The sequence below is a fragment of the Rhinoderma darwinii genome, chromosome 2, assembly GCF_050947455.1.
Source record: "Rhinoderma darwinii isolate aRhiDar2 chromosome 2, aRhiDar2.hap1, whole genome shotgun sequence".
Taxonomy (NCBI): domain Eukaryota; kingdom Metazoa; phylum Chordata; class Amphibia; order Anura; family Rhinodermatidae; genus Rhinoderma; species Rhinoderma darwinii.
Window position 1 is genome coordinate 291,502,252 of NC_134688.1, and position 24,684 is coordinate 291,526,935.

The 24,684-nt window shown below is 41.4% G+C and overlaps 1 protein-coding gene across 1 annotated transcript in view; it reads left to right on the plus strand.

Annotated features, from left to right (window-relative positions):
• Positions 1-24,684, plus strand: part of CRYBG2 (crystallin beta-gamma domain containing 2) — a 232,685-nt gene that overhangs the window by 142,156 nt on the left and 65,845 nt on the right. Inside the window, exons 4-5 of the mRNA XM_075853457.1 lie at positions 16,612-21,451; positions 22,402-22,449. Coding sequence (XP_075709572.1) covers positions 16,612-21,451; positions 22,402-22,449 — 4,888 coding nt within the window. The remainder of the gene's footprint in view (positions 1-16,611; positions 21,452-22,401; positions 22,450-24,684) is intronic.

Genomic DNA, 24,684 nt, shown 5'->3' on the forward strand with positions numbered 1-24,684 from the left:
ATTCGCGCAACAGCTGTAAAACTATGAATGTAAACAGAAAAACACCACGTGCTTTTCTGTTTACAAACATCCAAACGGAGTTTCATAATGATGGCGGTTGCGCGAAAATCACGCAGCCGCGCATCATACGGGGCTGACACACTGTTAAGTTCCTTTTGCGAGCACAAAACGCAGCAGATTTAATTCTAAACCTGATGTTTATGCCTCACTGGATACTTTTATAAAGTGTCCCAAAAAGGGGGAGTGGTTTAGCGGGAAATGGTTCATGAACTAGCGAATAGGGCATGGCTAAAATGCACCAAAAATCTGACACAAAATTTTGTTGCTAAATGAAAGGTGGTATAAGCAAGGAGAAAAAGGGCTTGTCCACACATAACGGAATTGCTGCAGAAAATTTCTGCAGAAACTAGCAGGCTTTCTGCTGCGGAAAAAAACACAATTTCCTGCATTTTTTTACTGAAGAAAATGGTGCGGATTTTGCTGCGTTTTCCTCAATGTTGGGAGATGGTGACGTCTTCTCTGAAAAACACAGCAATTCAGTCCACTTTCCGCAGTGGGAATTGCTGCGGTTCGAAAAATACAGACCGCAGGTCAATTTCTGGTCGCAAATTTTATAGAGCGTGTGGTTGAGATTTGCTAAATCTCACCCACTTTGCTGCTACTGTATTCTGCTGTGTATTTTCCGTCCGCAATTTCGGACGGAAAATATGCAGCAATTCCGCTACGTGAAGACCCGCCCTAACAGATCATGCAAGATGCGTCAAATTTATTATACAGCATGCAGCACTGTGATAAATTTGGTGCATCTTCTGACTGCCTGGTCTAATATTACACAGTATTAGCAGTAGTAAGTCTGCCTTTTTGGCTTTCAATTGTTCACCTCTTTCACGATCTCTGCTTGCTTTTAGTGAAGGGAAATATTTATGTTCACATTTAAAGGGTGAAAAACACTCTTGACCTATCTTTACTGTTGGCTATATAAATGTTCAACAAACTTCTGAAATGTCATAGTGACATGTCAGAAGTTTTGATCGCTGGGGGTCTGAGCACTGAGACTCCCACCGATCGCTAAAACGAAGCTGCAGAAGCGCTCGTGTGAGCGCTTGCTTTCTGTTTGGCTTTTCTTGGAAAGTCGAGCAGTTGGTGTATGGACTCAATAGAAAGTCGCTGAGTTCATACTCCGCTACATCGGCTTTCCAAGAAAAGCCGAACAGAAACGAAGCAGCTCACACGAGCGCTTATGCCGTTTCGTTTTAGCGATCAGTGGGGGTCTCAGTGCTCAGACCCCCAGCGATCAAAACTTCTGACATGTCACTATGACATGTCAAAAGTTTGTTGAATGTTTAGTTACCCTTTAATGAATCATTTGGAGTTCATTTATACTATAGAGTACATATGAGACTGAATAATCCTGCGTGAACTGAGTATTTAGTAATCAGTGTAACTGTGATCGGTCAGGCTTAATAGATTGAACTCTGCATATTTATGGACATTGGGCTTGGCATTGACCCAAGTTTTGACAAAATACCTGGGTCAATGCTTTGATGATGGATAATTACCCATAGCAATTAGTTGTTACCTTGTCAGAACATATACTTTTGTTAAACTAATACCATTAGGTAAATTTACACCGTTCAACTATAACATTAAAACAACCTGCCTAATAAAGTGTTGGTCCCCAAAACAACCCTTCAAGGCATGGACTCCACAAAACCTCTTAAGGTGTCCTGTGGCATCGGACACCAAGATGATTGCCGCAGATTCAAGTCCTATAGGTTGTGAGGTGGCACCTCTATGGATTGGACTTGATTTTCCAGCACTTCCCACAGATGCTCTATTGTATTTATATTTGGGGAATTTGGAGGCTAAGTCAACACCTTGAACTCTTTTTCATGTTCCTCAAACCATTCCTGAACAATTTTTGCAGTATAGCAGGCACAATATCTTGCTGAAAGAGGCCACTTCTATTAGGTTAAAACGTTGCCATGAATGGCAGAACTTTGTCTGCAACAATGTTTAAGTTGGTGTATGTATCAAAGTAACATCCACATGAATGCCACGACGCAAGGTTTCCCAGAAGAAAATTGCCCAGAACATCACACTGCCTCTTTCTGTCTCCCATAGTCCTGGTGCCATCTATTCCCCAGGCAAGCGGCACATACGCACCTGGCCGTCAACTTGATATAAAACTCTAGCCCACATACTTACATTGATTCATAGTCCAGTTGTGATTCTCACGTGTCCACTGTAGGCGTTTTCTGTGGTAGAAAGCGGTCCGCACTGCCCCAAATGCAGCAAGCTGCGATGCACTATATGTTCTGAAACCTTTTTAACATAGCCAGCATTAACTATTTCAGCAATTTGTGCTACAGTAGCTCTTCTGTTGGATTGGACCAGATGGATTAGCCTTTGCTTCCCACAAGCATCAACGAACCTTGGGCGCCAATGATGGGTCATAAAAGTAAAATAGGTGGGGATCTGACCCCTACTCTTACCAGGAATAAGGGGCCCCAATCCTTGTTTTTGGCCAAAGAGTTAGCTACGCAGACACACTCTATATCATTTAATGAGAGGGTCAGAAACAGTCAAGCTCCCACATTTGGCTGTTTCTGGCGCTCCTGTTTACATTTAGGCTCCTCTTTGGTCAAGAACAGGGACATGGAACCCCTAATTCTCAGTAATGATAGGGTCCCAAGGGTCGCACACTCAAACTTCTCATACTTTTATGATACTTTTTCCTGTCTAACTGAAAAGTCATTTATGTATAAAAGGGTTGTTGTGAGACAACACCTTTAATAGCAAGGAAAACATGTTTAAAGCCTCCAGGAGCAATCTAACATTACATGACATTTATAAGATGCCTTTATAAAGGCTAATTATCAGATTAAACAGTACATTAAAAAAAAATAAGTATGGAAAAGTGGGTGTACCTGAAATAAAAATTATTGTCTGATTGCTGGGTCCCCACTTCTGTAATCCTCACCGATCGCAAGAACAGGTGTTCCAAACCCCCAGCTTTTCCTCACCGCTTGACCGCAGTGAGGAGGATTTTGAATGGAGCGCTGGTCGCATGTGTGCTGACTCTCTATTCAAAGTCTATGGGACTGATGGCAAGAGCCGAGTAGAATCCCTTTAAGGCAGCTCTGTAATGAAACAAGGTGCCAAATGAAGTTTTGGTGAGCATACTATGCTCTGATAAGAACATTTGGGCTCCCTTTATACACCTTTTATGGGGCAGAATTACTAAAACTGGTGTTTCATACGCCAGCCTTAGCTATCTTCTCTGCTGGAGTAAAATGTGACAGATTTATTAAGAGGCTGGCTGTGCGGCATCTATTTCGCCCCACCTCGCCAGACACACAAAAAAACGAAGTATACTCACCTCACCTCTTCTCCCCTCCGGTTCCCCTCTGGCTCCCTCAGCTTGCAGCGGCTCATACAAGGTCCTGACGACCAGCAGCGTCTTACATGCGACACAGCACTCAACGCCATCAGTGCTGAGTCACACACAACATCCTGACGCTGCCCAGTGTCAGAACCCTGTATGAGCTGCAGTTAGCTGAGGCAGCCTGAGGAGATAGGTACACGGCCCTGCAAAGGCCTCTACGTCTCTATGCCCCACAGAATAAAGTCTAGTAGGAGCTGCCGTAAATATCCATTGGCATATATTAATAATTTCTCGGGCCGCTATGGTCCCGTCCCCTTTTGTGAAGCAATGCTCCTTTTTCACAAAAGTGGGAAGGGCAGAGTAAACGCAAGTTGTGACTTTTGGACTCTTTTGCGACTTTTCTGAAAAGGTTGATAAATTCCCCCCCATGTGTTGCTTTATTTGCACAAAAATCACTTTTAGATTTTTTTTTTTTTTTATCAAAATGGTACATGCGTTTTTTGAAAATAGTGTGTTCTACTACGTGCAATGGTCACATGTGGTGAAACGTCATCACAGGAGGCGGCCTGTACACACCCCAGACAGGGGAAGCAAGGACATGTTGTTATGGGAGAAACTGAGCCAAAAACTGCATCAAAACTGTGTGTGTGATCCTGGCCTTAAACAGCAAAAAAATGCAACATTTGCCATTTGTTGCAGATTTTTACTTCCCCATTGAACTCAATGAGGAGAATCTGCAAGAAATGCATAATTATGGCAATTTATGCTGTGGATTAGAAATCTTATAACACCAAAAAAGTGCCTCAATAGAATAATTTGGTCAAACACCAAAGTCATAGTTTAAACACATATGCAGAAAATCAGTGTTAAATGACCCAAACATTTTAAAAATAAAATAGTTTTTATTGAGACATGATAAAAATACAAAATACAGATAATAGCATCAAAAATGTATTAAAATATTAGTCCTAACAGTAAAGAAAGTACTGGGTGGGCTACTGGCCATAACATCTATACCATACAGAAGTACATTGTAAATAAACAGCCATGCTGAGTCACATAACAAAAATAAACAATTGTGAAATAGACCATCAGAATCGATAGACAGAACTGGCAAGGTAGCAAACAAAATTATAAATGAGAAGTTGATAGATCGTGAAGATATACAACGGGGTCAAGAGTAGCGATGTGCCAGGAGCCCACTTACACCCAACGCGTTTCGCCCACTCAGTACTTTCTTTACTGTGAGGACTTATTTTTTAATCCATTTTTGATACTATTATCTGTATTTTGTATTTTTATCATGTCTCAATAAAAACTATTTTATTTTGAAAATGTTTGGGTCACTGATTTTCTGCATATGTGTTTAAACTTTAGATTAGAAATCTGCACCGCAGCTCAATTTTAGTATGGAAATTTGCTGCATAGTGTGGATGAGATTTGTTAGATCCACTTTGCTGCTACTGTAATATTCAGCGTATTTTCCACTCGCTGATCCAGACAGAAAATTGACAGCAATTAGGCTACGAGTGAAGCCACCTTTAAGATCCGCACTGCAAATCAATTTGCGCACGTAAACACTGCGGATTTTCTGCATGGAAAATCTGTAGTGTATGCCTCACGTGTGGATCCGACTTCATTGTTAGGCTATGTTCACACGGAGTATTTTGCAGGAGGAATATCTGCCTCAAAATTCCGTTTGGAAGTTTGAGGCAGATTTTCCTCTCCCTGCACGCCGATTTTCGCGGCGATTTTCGCGCCGTTTTTCGCCCGCGGCCATTGAGCTCCACGGCCATAAAACACCGCGAAATACGCTTTCTCTGCCTCCCATTGAAGTCAATGGGAGGTCAGAGGCGGAAGCGCCCGAAGATAGGGCATGCCGCTTCTTTTTCCCGCGAGGCAGTTTTACTGCTCGCGGGAAAATACGCCGACGCCTCCCATTGAAATCAATGGGAGGCATTTTAGGGCCGTTTTTGGCGAGTTTTGCGACGCGGTTTCCGAGTCAAAAAACTCGGCAAAATACTCCGTGGGAACATAGCCTAAGGGTGTATTGACATAAGACTGTTTTGTGGAGTTTTTTTTTCCTTAATGTTTGCAATCAACAAAAACGCAGCAGTTTCGTAACACGTGTTTTAACTGCGGTTTTGCAGAAAAAAATATATAATCGTGGCAAAAACAAAACAAAAAAAACTGGCACATGTAAATACACCCTTAGGGCTTATTCACAAGCTATTTGTGCCTGACCTATGAAATGACAATATCCACAGTAATATTAGCTGATGGGTGGGGCGGTGCATAGAAAGAGCAAGTAAACGTGATTTGAAGCACCTCTCCATAGGCTGATATTACCGGCATTATCCCGGATATAACATCTGTGCGGTAACTGCAGCACGTAATATCCCCATGGAGCCAATGCCTTATAGCATGGCCTTTTAGCTTACATTGGTAGAGAAAGTATACTGCATTGGGTAGAGAGTTTGACTAATAGAAATAATGTATTTACCTAGAACGTAAGAGAGCTGCACCATTACCTCACTGTGTTTGTTGTGGATTTACTACAGTTATGGTCTTACCGCAGTGAGGCCTCTTTTACATGAGCGTTTTTCTCATCCGTATTTAATTGCGTTATTTTCAGTCTGTAATACGGAGCTAATGTTAATCAATGAGGCTATTCACATAGGCGTATAAAATATGCACATATTTTAAAAACGCAGCATGCACTATTTTCATTCGTATTGCATATGCAAAGCGCCCATTGAAGTCTATGGAGAGTGATTCAAATACGGATGCATCCGTATTTGGTCCGTATGTGATCCATATTGCATCAGTATTTCATTGTACCTGCTACATGATGGACACCATTGCCCCCTGACAGAACCCATTGACTTTAATGTGTTCTGTCTGGTTTTCGCCATGGTGTTCGTAGTTTTACAGGACAAAATCCATATCACATGAATATTTCATCCGTTATTCAAAGGCTTCGTTTACATCTGCATTCTGTATTTCCGTTGCTTTGCTCTGTCATAGGAGCAGAACAACGAAAACACCAGAAGCATTGTATGCATTGCATGACGGACACCATCGGCCCCCTGTCAGTACGCATCGTCTGGTTTTTGCCATGGTGTCTGTCGTTTTACAGGACGAAAAAGCACAGCATGGTGCATATTTTGTCCAACATTTTTGATCGTATCTGTGACAGATGTGAATGAAGCCTCATGTCATTCAATTATCTCACTCGAAGATATACCATCGGTTTTACGTATCTGTAATATTGATGACATATGTCCATATTACGGATGAAAATTACGGACGTTTACAAATATGCTTGTCAGAAAGAGGCCTGAAATTGCGGCGAAAAAACCCCACACATTTACACATGGTGCTGCCATGGACGGCAATTATGATAGAAATGTGGCAAAAAACATATGTACATACGGTTTACCACATTACATTAATAGCGTATCTCTCTACCGCTCTGTGCAAATACAATGTTATAATGAGTAAGGCTTTGTGCACCTGGGACATTTAGGGGATTTTCACGCGTGGTTGAATTTTACGCCACAGATTTGTACGCAACGATTCCGCTGCAAAATCACCATGTTTTACATTCTGATTTGAGCTGTGAATTCGATGAGCCATTTCTACGGATTTCATTTTTTGCATTGCAAAGGATGAAATCTGAAGCAATTCCACAGGAAATCCGCATTTAGATCTGTATGTATTACATGCAGATTCTGCGGAATATTCGCTGTGTCAATGGTGTGGTAGAAAGCTGTGCCATTATTATGTAACTACATGCATCGGAAAATACCCATCTTCTTACTACAATAAAATTTAGTAAAGCTGTACTTGTTTTGTTTTTGTGGTTGCCAATAACCCATTAAAGTGAGTGGGAAGGAATTACACAAAAAGTACTACAAATGGGGCACACTGCAGTTTCCAAAAATGATGGTTGCTGTAGTATTTTGTTCCAGTGGCAAAAACACAGTAAAACCCCTGCACTGAATATGGTCTAAATTATTTTTAGGACAGCTGCATAATATGCTGGTGCTATATAATACTAGAAAGTCATAATTTTAGATACACGTTTTTTTGTTTTTGTTTTTTTATTATTATTATTTTGGTTGTAAAACTTTAAAGAGAAGCTCTGGTCACATGCTTGTAAACATATTTAATAGCCAGTGTATAGCAGTTATAATTCTGCTTCCAGCAAGGAATACGTAGCTCTGTTGGGCTGTGTTCACATCAGCGTTGGTTTCCATTCATGGGTTCCGTTGCAGCTTCCCATTGGAGGAACCCAAAAATGGAAAGCCAAACGGAAACCAAAGCTGCCTTTGCATTTGATTTTATGGTAATGCTTTCGTTGCAAATGGTTTCCGTTCCATAAGTTTTCAGTTTTTTAGCGGAAACAAAAGCGTAGTCGACTACGCTATTGTTTAGGTGAAAAAAAGGGAAACATTTGCAACAGAAGCATTACCATTGAAATCAATGGTAATGCAAATGGAAGCCTTGGTTTCTGCTTGGCTTTCCGTTCATGGATTCCTTTGACGGAAAGCTGCAACGGAACCCATGAATGGAAACCAACGCTCATGTGAACGAGGCCTTACTTACTTGGTTGGGGAGATATGTGTCTTTGTCACTTCCAATATTGCAAAATTGTATCTAAAAGTCTTCTGAGGGAGAGTGTCCTCAACCCTCCTGTGTGGCAGCTGTTGATCACACAGCTCAGTGCTGCTGTATCTAGCATAAGGCTACATTCAGACGAGCGTGTCCGATTTGCGCGCTTAAAAAACACAGCGTTTTTCCTACATTTCATGTCGTCTGTATGCTGATCATGGTTTTCACGCACCCATAGACTTCAATTGGCGACTAGCTGCGCACAAACGCACCAGTATAGGACATGTAGTGAGTTTCACGCAACAGACTCTCGCTGCATGAAAACTCACAGATGTGTGAATAGCCCCATTGAAATTAATGGGTCTATGTGCCGTGCATTATTTCAACGCACAGCACACGGACAAGTATTACACTTGTCTGAATGAGCGTTTTTGTAGGGTAGAGATAAATTGATGTCCATAGGAATGCATAAATCTCTCCAGAATAGCTTATAAAAGGGTGGATCTAGATGCGATGTATTCGATGCGGATTCCGTGCCGCAAATCTGCTAAGATTTACAGTACAATACAAGTAAATGGGGTTTTCAAAACCCCATCCACATGAGCCGGAAAGATTCTGTATAAAGAGAGCATACTGCAGATTTTTAAAGCCGTAACATGCCCATTCTGTTTTGGACATTCTGCGTAACACATGTGGATTTTGCCACAGAATCAGCAGCGAATCCACAATGAATCCCTGACCCAGCCTAAAGGTAGAGCTTCTCTCAAAAACTGGCCAAACGTTTAATTAAAATGTATTACAATTAAGAACTGGGGTGAATTAGATGAGACATGGTGGTCATGTGACCAGGCACACTTTGTGTATCATTGCTTAATGAATGCGTGGACTCATACAACCAGCATCATTTTTCACCCTATTCAGTTAGTCCATAGTACTACACAGTTGCATACATGGATGATACCATCCCACAGAGACAGTGGACGACTGCATTATTGTAAGAATGCATATCGGCAGTATTTGAATACATTAGAAAATTGTTCCCTATGTTATAAATAAAGCAATTAAATAAAAACTGGAATACCCCTTTAAGCACACATATTTGATTTTAAAGACAATTTAGGATTCATTTATTTCTAGTTGTTTATATAGTATCAACATCAGTGCTGTAAAGAGGGTCTCATCGTTCATATTAGTCCCTGTTCCCAATAAGACACAATCTAATTTACCTATCTCAGACACGCACTCAATTTCATAGAAAGGCAGTTACAGGGTTATTCCCATCTTATAAGATAATGGCATAATCACTGGGACCCCCACCGATCCTGAAAGTAAAATGCTATATCCTTTTCACTCTTTTTCCCTGCACAGCAGTGTCCTGGCACCTTCTGCACATGGAACTGCAGTACGACTCCATTCAAGAGAATGGGAGCTACTTCAGTTCCCTGCACAGCCGGATGGCCGGGAGCGCCATTGTACTGGGAAAACTAAGAAGTGGAAGCAGCGCTGTCCCTTCATTCTCAAGTTCGATGTGGTGCCAGAGGTCGGAACACCACTGATCATAAAGAGATGCATATCCTAGATATACAGTGCATTCGGAAAGTCTTTAGACCTTTTCACTTTTTGCACATTTTGTTATGTTGAAGCCTTGTGCTAAAATAAAAAATGTTTACGTTTTTACCCATAATTCTGCATTCAATACCCCATAATGAAAAAGTGAAAACAGAATTTTAGACATTTTTGCAAATTTATTAAAAATGAAAAACTGTAATTTCGCATGGACAACTATTCAGACCCTTTGTGATGACACTTGAAATTTAGCTCTGGGGGCCTCCATATTTCTCTAGATCGTCTTTGAAATGTTTCTACACCTTGATTGGTGTCCATCTGTGGTAAATTCATTTGATTAAACATGATTCGGAAAGACACACCCCTGTCTATATAAAGTCTCACAGTTGACAATGCATATCAGAGCAAAAACCAAATCATGAGGAGGAAACAACTGCCTGTAGAGCTCAGAGACAAAATTGTGTGAAGGCACAGATCTGTGAAAGGGTACAAAAAAATGTCTGCTGCACTGAAAGTTCCCAAGAGCACAATGGCCTCCATAATTCTTATAAGGAAGAAGTTTAGAACAACCAGGACTCTTCCTAGAGCTGGCCCGCCCCACCAAACGAAGTAATCGGGGGAGAAGGGTCTTGGTAAGAGAGGTGGTCAAGAACCCATTGGTCACTCTGGCTGAGCTTCAAATATCCTGTGTGCAGATGGGAGAAACTTCCAGAAGGTCAACCATCACAGCAGCACTCCACCAATCTGGGCTTCACGGCAGAGCAGCCAGAAAGAAGCCTCTCCTCCATAAAAGACACATGAAAGCCCTACTGGAGTTTGCAAAAGAGCCCCTGAAGAACTTTCAGACTGTGAGAAACAAGATTCTGTGGTCTAATGAAACCAAGATTGAACTTTTTGGCCTCAATTCTAAACGTCATGTCTGGAGGAAACCAGGCACTGAATACTTAGGTCACCATGGTCTGAATACTTATGTCAATGCAGTATTTTAGTTATTCTTTTTCAATAAATTAGAAAAGATTACTAACATTCTGTTTTCACTTTGTCATTATGGGGTATTGAGTGCAGAATGATGGGGGAAAACTTGAATTTTTTTATTTTAGCACAAGGCCTCAACATAACAAAATGTGAAAAAACTGAAAGGGTCTGAAGACTTTCTGAATGCATTGTATTTCCTTCACTTTATAAGATGGCAACAACTCTTCAACCTATAAGCATGTTTTTGGAGTGTGGAAGAAAAGTTGAGTATCTGGAGGAAACCCGTGCAAATACGGAGTACATACAAACTCCATGCAGATATTGTACTTGGCCAGATTCGAAACCAGGACTCTAGTGCTGCAAGGCAACAGTGATAAACACTGAGCAAATTGTACATTTGCTAGGTCACTCTGTACTAAACTTTAAAGGGGTTTTCCCTTTGAAGGGGGAGATTAGCATCAAGAGAGGTAGGTACAACAGGCTGAGAGCAGATAGTGACAGTGACACAACGTACTAAGTCCAACAACAGGGCTTGCCGGTGTTTGTTTTGCAAACAGAACAGTAAACAGCCTTTTACATTTTAGGCAGACAGAAAATAAATCCTGCATGTCTGAGCTCTTACTATAGACAGTGATCCTCACTATATCAGGGCCACTGTAATTGGCACTGGACACACAACTTACTGGTTACTTGTAGATACATCAGTTGAGGTCTGTCCCAGAAAGAGACAGACTTCTTTACTCAACTCTCACACAGGTTGTCTCCTTGTGTGCCCAGTCAGAGAGCTATGGCTTCTTTCCCTCCCCAGGCTGAGAGCATCTTCTGACTGCCTTATACCCTTCTTTAAAGGGGTTCTCAACTTTTGACAATTCCTACTTGTAAGAAGGGTCCCTTGACATTAAGTTGGACTACAGCGATCAGCTGTAATTTGCAAGGAAACCTAGCAGTAAGCAGTGTTTAGTTTCCTTACAGCGCCCCCACAGGGGAAATTGAGCATTACACAGTGCCTATTCATATCAATAGGTTGTCTTGGTAAGGCTACTTTCACACGGCAGTATTTTGGTCAGTACTTTGCATCAGTATTTGGAAGCCATAACCTGGAGTGGGTCCAAAACACTCAAGAGGTTAAAATCTTTACATGATACTTTTTCTCTGTGTAAGTTCCACTCCTAGTTTTGGCTTCCAAATACTAATGCAAAATACTGACCGAAATAGTGCCGTGTGAAAGTGGCCTAAAGCAAGACAGAATAACCTCTCTCCACTGGCCAAAAGATGAGGATCCTGAACAGAGGTTCCCCTTTTATTAATTTAGAACTCCCTAATAGATTATGTGAAAATGATTTTTTTTAAAACTGGATAACCCCTTTAAGGGATTTGACATCTGGTGCTTAATTGCACCCACCTGATAGTACAAGATCAGACCTGTACTTGTGGAGTGAGGACCCACTCTTCTTTTCCCACTCCAGCAACTAGACCCTCGTGTAATGTCTTCCCGAAGTCCAATACCAGGGAAATAGTCTGTTCCCTGGTCAAACACACAATCTGGTTTCTGCAAACAGAAGAGTATTGTAAGGGTCAGTTCACACTGACGGCCCGAAAATGCCTCCCATTGCTTTCTATGGGAGGCGAAGGCATTTTTTTCCATCGAGCGGAAAAAACGGCTCATGGGAAAAAGCGACATGCCCTATCTTCGGGCGTTTACGTCTCTGACCTCCCATTGACATCAATGGGAAGCAGAGAAAGCGTATTTCACTGCATTTTTGCCCATCGGCGCTCAGTGACCGCGGGCGAAAAACGGCGTGCAGGCAGAGCAAAATATGCCTCAAAATTCCAAACTGAATTTTGGGCCAGATTTTCTGCCTGCAAAAAACTCTGTGTAAACCCAGCCTAAGACTGGATTTTTTTGTTTTGTTTTTATTTAGCCCTTTTATTCATTTTCTTTAAAAACATGTAAATTCAAAACCCTTTTATTATTCATGAATAAGAGGGCAAAAAAATAAATAAAAGCCAGGAATACTCCTGACTGATAAATGTGTGTATATATAAAAACAGATATAGAATAAATATTTTCTCATTTTTAATTGTCCCAGAAGTATTATTAGACAGCATTTCCCAAATAAAACGGAATTAATAAAAAACATTACAATGGTGTGTGTTTATTGATCAGGTGATGTTTAAAAATTAGGGGGGGGGGGGGATCAACCTAAGGCTGAAATCATACATGCCGTTTTTGTGGCAATTTTTTGAGCCAAAACACAGAAGTGTATAAAAAAAAAGTTGGAAAAGTATAAAATTGCAGCATTTTAACTTTCTGTGATTACTATAAAAAATGTAAAAATGTCACAAAACCTGTCTGTGTGAATACACCCTAATGCATTGTTCACAAAGTGAACACCTTTGCTTCTCGGAACCACTAAGGGCAGCAATACTTTTTATGTCTATAGTTTCTGGTTATTAGATTTATGCTTAGACTCGACTATGCTTTGAGACTATTATTATGAAGATTCTTAGGGTGAAGATCACTGTGTGTCATAAACAAACTGTGCATAGTTCTTTTTAAATAAACGTGTGAACTCAGGTCAGATTATTTTAGTGATGCAGTGAGAGCTGTAAAGGTGTAAATATTGTTCATACACAAATGATGTATAGTGATTCATACATTACTTCTAATCACCACATTACGTCTCGTCACTTACATGAAAAATACTAGTCGAGCCCATCCCTTCTCTGAAGGTTTAATCTCAGAGTCACACAGCTCAACATAGAATTAGTTGATTTCCAAAAATGAGGGGGAGGGGGGATTCAGCTTTTATGTAATTAAAATGTATTTGCTACAACTTATAGGCTACATTCACAGGACAGTGAAAAAACATGACCATTAAAAACTGATCAACTGTCAGTCTTTCATTGCCATTTTGCATCAGTTTGTCTCCAAATTTTCATCCGTTTCCAGTCTGTCTGTCCGTTTTTAATGGCCGTTTGACGTCCGTTTTGCATCCGTTGTTCATGGCCGTTAAAAATACTGATGAATTTCATTTTTCAGGCTTTTTTTGTCCCAACCCCCTGAAAACACCCAAAGGAAGGTCACATGTTCACCTAGACACTATTTACAGCCTCCCTGTATATGATGCCACATAGCCCCCCCTGTAGATGATGCCACACAGCCCCAGTAGATGATGCTACACAGCCCACTGTAGATAATGCCACACAGCCCCAATGTAGATAATACCACATAGACCCCCTGTAGATGATGCCACACAGCCTCCCTGTAGATGATGCCACACAGCCCCCCTGTAGATGATGCCACACAGCCCCCCTGTAGATGATTCCACACAGCCCCCTGTAGATAATGCCACATAGCCTCCCTGTAGATAATGCCACACAGCCTCCCTGTAGATGATGCCACACAGCCTCCCTTTAGATGATGCCACACAGCCTCCCTGTAGATGATGCCACACAGCCCCCTGTAGATGATGCCACACAGCCTCCCTGTAGATGATGCCACACAGCCTCCCTGTAGATGATGCCACACAGCCTCCCTGTAGATTATGAAACACAGACTCCTCATAGATAATGCCACACAGCCTCCCTGTAGATAATGCTACACAGCCTCCCTGTAGATGATGCCACACAGCCTCTGTGTAGGTGATGCCACACAGCCTTCCTGTAGATGATGCCACACAGCCTCCCTTTAGATGATGCCACACAGCCTCCCTGAAGATTATGCCACACAGCCTCCCTGTAGATGGCAAACAGCCCCCTGTAGATGATGCCGCACAGCCTCCATGTATATAATGCCACACAGCCCCCTGTAGATAATGACACACAGCCTCCCTGTAGATGCCACACAGCCTCCCTGTAGATGATGCCACACAGCCTCTATGTAGGTGATGCCACACAGCCTTCCTGTAGATGATGCCACACAGCCTCCCTTTTGATGATGCCACACAGCCTCCCTGAAGATGATGCCACACAGCCTCCCTGTAGATGATGCCACACAACCTCTCTGTAGATAATGCCACGCAGCCCCCGTAGATAATGCCACACAGCCTCCCTGTAGATGGAAAACAGCCATCATCTGTAGATGATGCCACACAGCCTCCCTGTAGATGATGCCACACAGCCTCCCTGTAGATGATGCCACACAGCCTCCCTGTAGATGATGCCACGCAGCCTCCCTGTAGATGATGCCACGCAGCCTCCCTGTAGATGATGCCATGCAGCCTCCCTGTAGAAGATGCCATGCAGCCCCCTGTAGATGATGCCACACAGCCTCCCTGTAGATGATGCCACACAACCTCCCCTTAGATGATGCCACACAACCTCCCTGTAGATGATGCCACACAGCCTCACAGTAGATGATGCCACACAGCCCCCTGTAGATGATGCCACACAGCCACCTGTAGATGATGCAACACAGCCACCTGTAGATGATGCAACACAGCCCCCCTGTAGATGATGCCACACAGCCTCCCTGTAGATGATGCCACACAGCCTACCTGTAGGTGATGCCACACAACCTCCCTGTACATGATGCCACACAGCCCCAATGTAGATGATGCCACACAGCCTCACTGTGGATGATGCCACACAGCCCTGATGTAGATGATGCCACACAGCCTCCCTGTAAATGGTGCCACACAGCCTCCCTGTACATTATGCCACACAGCCTCTCTGTAGATGATGCCACACAGCCCCAATGTAGATGATGGCACACAGCCCTACGCACTCATCGATGCACCGCCGTCTTCTTCAGGTATGGTCTCTAGTCTTCACGTGTGGTCTGTCATCTTCATGGAATTTCGCAGGCGGCGCGATGACATCGCGTCGCCTTTGCAGAATCCGTGCAGACTAGAGACCACACCTGAGGAAGACTGCGCTGCATTCAGCGCCATTGCGCCACCGATAGCCATGTCACACATCCGTTTTTAACAGTTGTTTCATGTATTGACGGCCGTTAAAAATTGATCCATTGACCTCTACGAAGGCCATCTGGCCATAAAAACAGCCAAAAATAGGACATGTCCTATTTTCTGACAGCCAATATTCACGGGCGTTAAAAAAACGGCCGTGTGAATACACCCATAGAACATCATTGTTTTGAAAACGGCCGTGTGACAGACATTCTTTGTGTTTCAACTCCTCACTATTTTCAAGATCTCTGTTTGCATTCAGGGAAAGGAAGCATTCCTATACATCCAGAGTCTGAAAACCTGTCCTAAAAATGTGCACATTTCAGTATATAACAATTTTTTTTTGGCTCATTAATATACATTTTTTTCCACTCCAATTTCTCTATCTTTTAATGTACAGATTACTACTCCTTTGTAGCATTCCTGATGTATATGCAAAATGTAAATGTACTTTCATTGGTGACAAACCCAGACAGGTTTTATTTTTTGACTTGTCCTGACCCGTAGCTTTAGTTAAGCAAAAACCTCTTTTACTTCTGCCAGCACATGTCAGATATGCTCACTGTTTTACTAACATTACTGTAATTAGTTTTTTCTTGTTTATTAAAAAGTTTGTACCAGAATCGATTGTTATCACCGATTAACAAGATAGGTGATAATTGTCTGATTGCTGGGACACCCACCGATTGTGAGAATGGTGCTCCTGAACCCCCTGTTCCTCCTCACTGTTTGAGTGCAGTGTGGAAGACGTTGACTGGAGCTGCGGTCCATCATGCGCACCTCCGCACCATTTAAAGTTTATGGGACTGACAGGAACAGCTGAATACTGTGCTCAGCTGTTTCCATCAGTCCCAAAGACATTGAATGGAGCGTGCACATGTTTGACAACCACTCCATTCATGCTCCTCCTCACTGCGGCGGCTGTAGTAAAGAGAAACAGGGAATTTGGGACCCTCGTTCTTGCGATCGGTGGAACTCCCTCTCAGCAGTATGGACCCCAGCCACCAGACAATTATCACCTATCCTCTGGATAGGGGATAACTGTGGATTCTAGTACAACCCCTTTAAGTTGAAAATATTAGGAGAGTCAATTCCATTTGAATAGAACTTGCTTTTTACTAATTTTACTTTCTCTCTTCCTAAATCTATTAGATCAGCAGTGGATGAGGAGTTTCTCTTTACCACCAGTGGCTCTGATCAGGTGGCTGAATCTGGCTTGCTTCATGCTACTAAAATGGAAAAACCTGAAAACCGGCAACGTTTTTTTGAGTTAGCCAAATCATCTAACATGAAGGATAATGATTCTACAAAACTATCTCATGGTCATGTGACTCCTCAGCTATATGTTGGCCATGTTAAGGGCTTGCAGAAGGTGTTTGAAAATATAAGCTCAAAAGATGATGTTATCTGTCATGAAGTAACAGCCAAACCCCAACAGTATGGATCTCTTAGAGAAAAGCATAAAGTTCCCCAAGATGTGCCTGTCACTCCAGGAGTTCATGGGCCAGTTTATTCTAAAGTTTACAATCCTTTAAGAAAAGAGCATTCAGAGAAAAGACGTGAACATGTTACAGTAACAGTAATTGACAGCTCTGAAAAATCAGACTTTATTAGAAAAAGTATGAAGATTAAGGGTAGTACCAAGAAATACATTGCAAATGTGGAATTAGCCAATAAGTACCACTCTGACAATGAAGACAAATACAGGAAAGCAAAACTCCAACTTCCAGACCTTAAACTCTCTCCTAGGACACCAACACCACCCCCTTACAAGACCATTAATAATGTTTCAATTTCCCTAACTTCACCAAGAGGATGGAAAAATGACAGTGTAGTTTTCTCACCTATATCTTCTGTTGCACAGCGTTTTGAAAATACGAGAAATAATTCTTCTCCTATGCCATCTCAAACATCAGGTAATTTTTTCTTTCCAGGAGGCAGTGCTTCTCATGTCAAAACAAGTTTAGAAACACAGCAAAATTTAAGAAAATATGACCAAAACTTAATCCAACCAAGAGATATAACCAAAAGCCATCATACAAAGATCTCACAGGAATCAAGCAAAGCAGAGCTTGAACCATTGACCCAGGCCAATATTCTTCATGATGTAAGCTATAATGTTGATGAAAAAGAGGCATTACCCAACAGAAGGTTTGAGAGGTATGCAAACACCATTACCAATGAGATTCAAAAAGACTCTAAAGCAAATAAAAATTCAGGACTAGAAGAAATGCAAGATATATTTACTGACAAACAAATTGCAGAAAGAATGCTGATGGAAGACACAGATTATCAGGCCATTAGCGCTTCAAACCTATTAAAATCAAGAGGTAACAAAGTCTATGTAGAAGAAACCATGAACACAAGTACGATTGATAGTGAGCTCAGTCATGACAAGCCTCCTGTAATAACTCAGAGAAGAAAGCCACCTGATTATTCACATGATGTCCACCAAAAACTGAAAAATACTCTCAGAGAGAAACTAGGCAAATCAAATGACCATAATAATCACAGTTCTTCATGTTTCAAGGATAAAACCTCTATGACAGGCAGCAGTGTGGTTACTTCAAATGAGAAGAGACATAATATAGTTGGTGATTTACACAAAAACAAAGAAGTAAAAAGTAAATATCCACCCACCATAATCCCCCGGAAAAATGTGAATAAAGTAAATCATGACTCTATTCATTTAACTAAAAGAACAAATAAAGATGAAATTAAACATTATGAAGCATCAGACAGTGATCAACAACTTGAGGAAGAGACCAAAGCTAACACAGCTAAAACAAAGCTAACACAGAAATTGGAAAAACTGAAAAACAAACAAGCGGAATATGAATGTAACATTAAGAATAACTTAAAACCTAATACTGATACTCTTTATGAACGTCAATTTACGGCTATAGTAAACCCGGCTAACCCCCTAACTGATCAATCAGAGGGGGAAGTTTTCATTGTGTCAGGTAAAGGTATGCAAACTATAGGTCAAAAAACAGATATGATGGGTCCAGCTGATAATATTGAGGAGAGTAAAACAGATGTGTCAGGTAGAGCAGTTGGTGAGATTAATACTGCAACAACAATTGAAGACGTAATAGAAAGTTACTTACAACAGCCAGAAATGGACATTCCTGAGGATAAAAATGGTTTTGTACTGAACAAGCCTGTAAATAAAAAAGAAGAGGACAAGCCTAAACAAAAAAAAGCATTGGCCATGGGGAATGGTAGCCACGAGGAAAGCAAAGGCTTAATTGACCTAATGCAACATGGTACAGATTCTATAACAACAATAGGTGGCCAAATGGAAAGCTTGAATGAGATCGATGAATGGAACAGAGTTAAGAGAACTATGGTTACTATAGATATATTAGAGCAGCCTGAACGTGAAGTACTAGAATTGACAGACCAACCAGTTAATGATGTGAAACAAAGATCATCAGCTGAAAAATGTGAACAAAATCTAAAGTCCAGTGATTTATTTCCCACAGACATATTGGACCAAGCATTCCATATGGACTCTAATCTGAATACTATTGGTAGAGATATAATGGACTGTGCTCAAAGTGGTGCAGTCAGTGTTGAAACAGAGGGTAAACAAGTCGAAAATGTATATAACACATGTGAAAATTCTACAGTAATGAAAAAGGCATTAAATGTAATTCAGAAGACTGAAGAAGTGGATTTAAATACTGTAGACATGAAGGACCAGACTATACTGGATGCAGCCGTAGCACAGGATGAACCAGTTGCAAATGATCTGACAGTGAACATAAAGGAAGAGCAGTCAAAAGATCTAATAAAAAATGCAGAATATAATAAGGACCAAGCAGTGGAGGAGATAATTTTCCCAGTTGACTCACCTGTAGAGATTGGTGAGCAACCATGTAACAATTTGAAAGAAGATCCTGATAACATGTCTAATACAGTTGTAAATACTAGTCACCTGTCAGATACACATGTGCTATACCAAAATACAGCACAAATAGGTGATGCCATCCTGGATCAGCATATACAAAATACTGACATCATAGGTGAACACCATGAGAATATAAAAAAACTTGAGAATGTGGGACAAGCTTTGTATGTGATTGACGGGTTTGTGGATAATAATGTTATAGAGAACCCAATCGTCGTTAGTGAAGATGACTTTGGCACTTGTAGTGATGAAGATAAAATTATAAAACAACCTGTAAGTGAATCTGTGGATCATATTTGTGAACTGGTCCTTGACGAAGCTGAACAAACTGGGAACCACCCTTCTGCAGGAGAAGGGTCGGCAGCAAACAATGGTAATTCAACAGTGGCGCATAAGTTAGATCACCTTGTGGAGGACGAGCAAGGCACTTTAAGTCATCCTGATGATCCACAAAACATTCCAGATAAATTATTATTGGAAAATAGCATTTTGATGGGGGAGGATAAGGAAAACTACAGCCTTGATAAGATAAGTAAGAATGAAGAAAGTATTATTTTTGCTAAAGAAGTAATTAAAGAATCTCTAGAAGATGTATTAATTAAACAGGTTGAGATAATGGACATAATGCAGCATAATAAATGCTTAATAGATGAAACTGAAGACTCAATGTATGACAAAGAAGTTTCATTACATCCTGATTTGAAAACAGGCAAACTTACATTAGACATCAGTCATGAAATACAGGATGCAGGGGTCAAATTACCCAATGATATTTTAAAAGGTACTGATATTAAGGAATCTACAGATGATCAACCAAGTGGAAATACTCAAATGAGTAAAGATATAGCAAATCAAATTACAGATAAAGTATGTCAAATAAGAAGTCTTGTAGATAACCCTCCCTCGAAAGGAGAAAATGTAAATATGTCACCCACTGTAATATTGCACAGTAGTGATATGCAGACTACTTACCAATTGCCAAAAGCAGATGCAAATGAATTCGAAGAAAAAGATACATCTGATTTCAATGTTCATATGTCTCCAAACAGATTAGATAGAGACATTTCAAGCATCTCATTGTCAGATGTGGAGAAAAAAATTACTGCTGACGGTACGAATATGTCAAGTTCAAATCCAATTTACTCACAGGTAAAACAAATCTCAGAAGAGCAAACCACCGAAATTGTTCAGTACTCTCATCTTTTCAACTCAGAAAAGAATATAAATGAAGCTAGTATGATGGAACATGCTACAAACTCTGCAAAGGAGGAAGAAACAGAATCTTCCGAAAATATGGAAATTTGGGTAAGCAAATTACGTAAATTAGAAACCCCTGAGTGTATGAAATATCTTAGAGAACCTCGTCAGCCTCGAAGCTCTCCACTAACCATGTATGCCACTTTACCTCCTATAAAGGAGGATCAGGGTTCTCCAAAAAGCGATCTCTTTGATTTCAGGTTGCCTGTTCCAGACATTAAGGAAAAGAAAATCCTTCCTGAAGAAAGCGAATCAACAGTAGACCCTAAAGTGGCAGAACAAACTGAAAAGTCAGAACAAGGTGAAAAGACATATTCCTGGGAAAGAAACACAGAAAGGTCTCCAGTTAGGTCATCTCCACTGGAACTGATGAGAAAACACTCTGGAGATGAGCTTTCTAGAAGTGACAGCTACAAGGCCTTTATTGCACAAAATCTTAGTCAAAGGCAAAGTTCTATCATTGGCTCCCTACTTCTCTCTGAAAAATCAGATAAAAAGACAGATGGGTCTGAAGGGAAATCCTATTCCAGACTTGAAAGCAGTTTTCTCCTCAGCAGTTATATGAAACCCCAAAAAGATAAACTGGGGGAGACAGAAGAAACACAAACAAGTTCAGAGAATGCAACATGTGAAAATGATACCACTACAACTACAACGAATGACACCTTACCTACCACTACAGAAGACCCAAAACAAAAAGACAAGGTGGACTCCTCCATTCCACAGGTCGTTCATGTAGAGGACAATGATTCGACTGAGCTGCCATCCAAGCTAAATACTTCAGTATCTTCTCCTTTAAAAGTTTTCCCGGATGTCTGGGTGAGATGTACTAAAAATTACAAATTTTATTTTGCTATGTGCTAATAAATGAATAGCTGTCAGTTAAATACTAATGCATATATGTTCATCTGATGAGTTGGCTAAATTATAGATATTATTCATGTCAAGATTTCTACATTTAATCACTGAAAGGGGTATTCCCATCTCGAAGATTTATAGCTTATCCACAGTGCTACCTTCGGCCACTATCACTGGGCCCCTGGCCACTGACTTACCAAGTGGCCATTTTTTTTGGAAACAGCCAAGCGTGTTTTGTTACGCTGTTTCCGGAACTTCCATAGAAGTGAACGGAAGTTAAGGAAGCAGCATAGTACAGTTAGCTACACTGTGTCCGTAGCTCCCGAGTATCAGAAACATCGTAGCTCGCTGTGTTTCCTAAACTCCCATACACTTCAATGAGAGTTCCCCGAAACAGTTTAGCAAATCACACTTGCCTGTTTCCAGGAAAACTGTTTAGAGAAAGCCCGGCCACCTCATGTCTCAGTTACAGCAACAGTGGAAAAAATTTAGGATGCGTGTCAGGAAGCCCCATTCTACAGATAGTCCACTGAGTTACAAGGTGGCCGGATTTTTACTGCAAATAGCCAAGCGCGTTTTACTACGCTGTTTCCCGAACTTCTATTCAGTTCTATGGGAGTTCCAGAAACAGTGTAGCAGAACGTGTTCGACTGTTTCCGGAAAACCCAGCCACCTTGTAACTCAGTGGTTGGAGCCCAGTGACAGCAACAGAAAATAGGAGGCCCCGTTCTAGAGATAGGTGTGGGTCCCAGAAGTAGGACCTGTATCTAATGGGCATTTTGATATGCCAGAAATTTTCGAGATGGGAATACCCCTCTAAGTCTATCACTGCTTTATCATCAGCTGATTTAAAATTAGTTTAATTAGTAGGTGTCATAGCAACTGGAAATAATGTAATATCTTTCTTTTAGCTTCATCCAGAGAAGAGTCATGGCAAGTTGAATCCAAGACCTGGAAAGGTAAGAACATTAATAATAGAGGAATTTAGGGGATAGATCTCCATGTTTCACTGTACACTACTTCCCAAGGCATGTGTGTAAATGGTTAACATAATGGTTTGTTGACACCTAGGCACTTTGAGGTGTCTTTACTGCAGCTGAAGTACTGTCAAAATCAGATATTATATGTTAGTAAATGTCATTTTAGAACGTTATATTCACAATTAGTGGTTGTGAACTATAGTTTTTAAGGCTTTCTGACATTTTCTTAAAGGGGTTTTCCCATTAGAGACATTTATGACATATCCACAGGATGGTAGTTACGGAAACAGCATAGCTCCCATGCTACGCTGCTTCCATAACTGCCATTCACTACTATGCTGTTTCCGTAATTCATGGTCTGAAATCACACGCTTCAGCCACAACACAGAGCAGTAGAACAGGGTTTAGGGGGCCCCGTTGTAGAGATAGGTGCGGGTCCCAGAGGTGGGACCCACATCTATCTGACATTTATGACAAATCCTGTGGATGTGTCATAAACGTCTCTGATGGGAAAACCTCTTTAACCCAGAGGATTTTTATTTTACCTTTGATGTCAGGGAGAAAACTGCACTAGGTATGAAGTAAATGTAAAAATCACTTGTTCAGTCTTTAGGACAAATCCGCTTCTACTTGATTAAAGCAAAAAAATTACCCCACAATTTGAATATTTATGTACTAGCTGCAGATGCCTTGGGCAGCTAGATCGTAAGTTTAAGTGATCCACTTTAATGGCATATCATACTGTATACCACTCATTAAAAGGGATTAGGATCAAGCTGTGTCATCCCAATCTTAGTGAGGTGGAAGGGTCACATTATTATGACTGCCTCCTACTTTCGACTTCACCAGCGCGTAGCCCATGAAGGAAGTGATGTGTCTTGGGCTGGCTTGGTGGGTATATAAGGTGTGTAATAGGTTGTCTGAACACATATCACTCGTTGCTATGGGTAAAAGGGGCGATTTATCAGAGTTTCAAAAAGGGATGGTTATTGGCTTTCAGGCCAAGGGTGGCAGTATCTCTCAAACAGCGCAGTTTGTGAACTGTTCGCGTGTTCCTGTGGTGAAAGTCTTTTTTTAAGCGGACAAATGGCACCATTGGGAATAACTGGCGTGGAAATTGCGGAGCACCACGTGCCATTGATTTGAGAGGTGAACGTCAGCTACGAAGGTGCGAGAGGGCCGATCGACATGCTACAGTAGAGCAGCACACCATGAAAATAAACCAGGGGGCTACCAGACTTGTGTCTAAAACTACAGTTCAGCAAACTCTACTGCGTATGGGGCTCTGAAGCAGGCAGGTGGTCACTGCTCCTATTCTAACAAAGGTGTATCTGAAAAAAATGCTTCAATTTGCATGGCAATTGGACCACCTATGATTGACAAGGGGTTGCCTTCTCCGATGAGTCACGTTTTCTGCTTCATCGAACGGATGGTCATTGGCGTGTCAGGCAGGAAACATCAAAGAACAAACACCCTGCAACCATTGCTGGAAGAGCACAAGCTGGTGGTGGCAGCGTTATGGTCCGGGGAATTTTTTCATGGCATTCTCTTGGCTCACTCATCCATGTGGAAGGCACTCTGAACCAATTTGGGTATGAATCCATCGTTGCAGATCACGTCCACCCATACATGCTGTTTGTCTTCCTTGGGGCAGATGGAATCTTCCAACAAGACAATGCGACATGTGACAGGGCTGGAAATGTTCGACAGTGGTTGGAAGAGCAGGACCAAGTACTTCCCTGGCCCCATATATCACCAGACTAGAATCCAATTGAGCATCTGTGGAACCTCCTAGATAGTTTTGTTCACTCTATGGATCCTCCCCCACGCACGCTCCAGAAAATTTGGGACGCACTGCAGTAAACATGGCTCCAGATACCTGAGACAACCTACCAGCACCTTGTTGGGTCATTCCAAGCCAGTGTAGCTGATGTCCGTGCTGCACACGAAGGTTACTCTGGATATTAGCTGGTGGTAATAATAATGTGACTCGACTGTGTATCAGCGAGAAATGCCCCTTTCTCCACTTATCATGCACCTATCTTTATCCCCACTGCCTCCTGCAATGATCATTCTCTTTCAATTCACTGTTAAAATCTGTATTTAGTGAGGCAGAGATTAATTCAGCTAACTGAAGAATCAGGACAGACACAGTCGCTGCATCGTTTTATCTCACCCCAGTACTTAATTCACAGCTACACTACTCAGTACTGC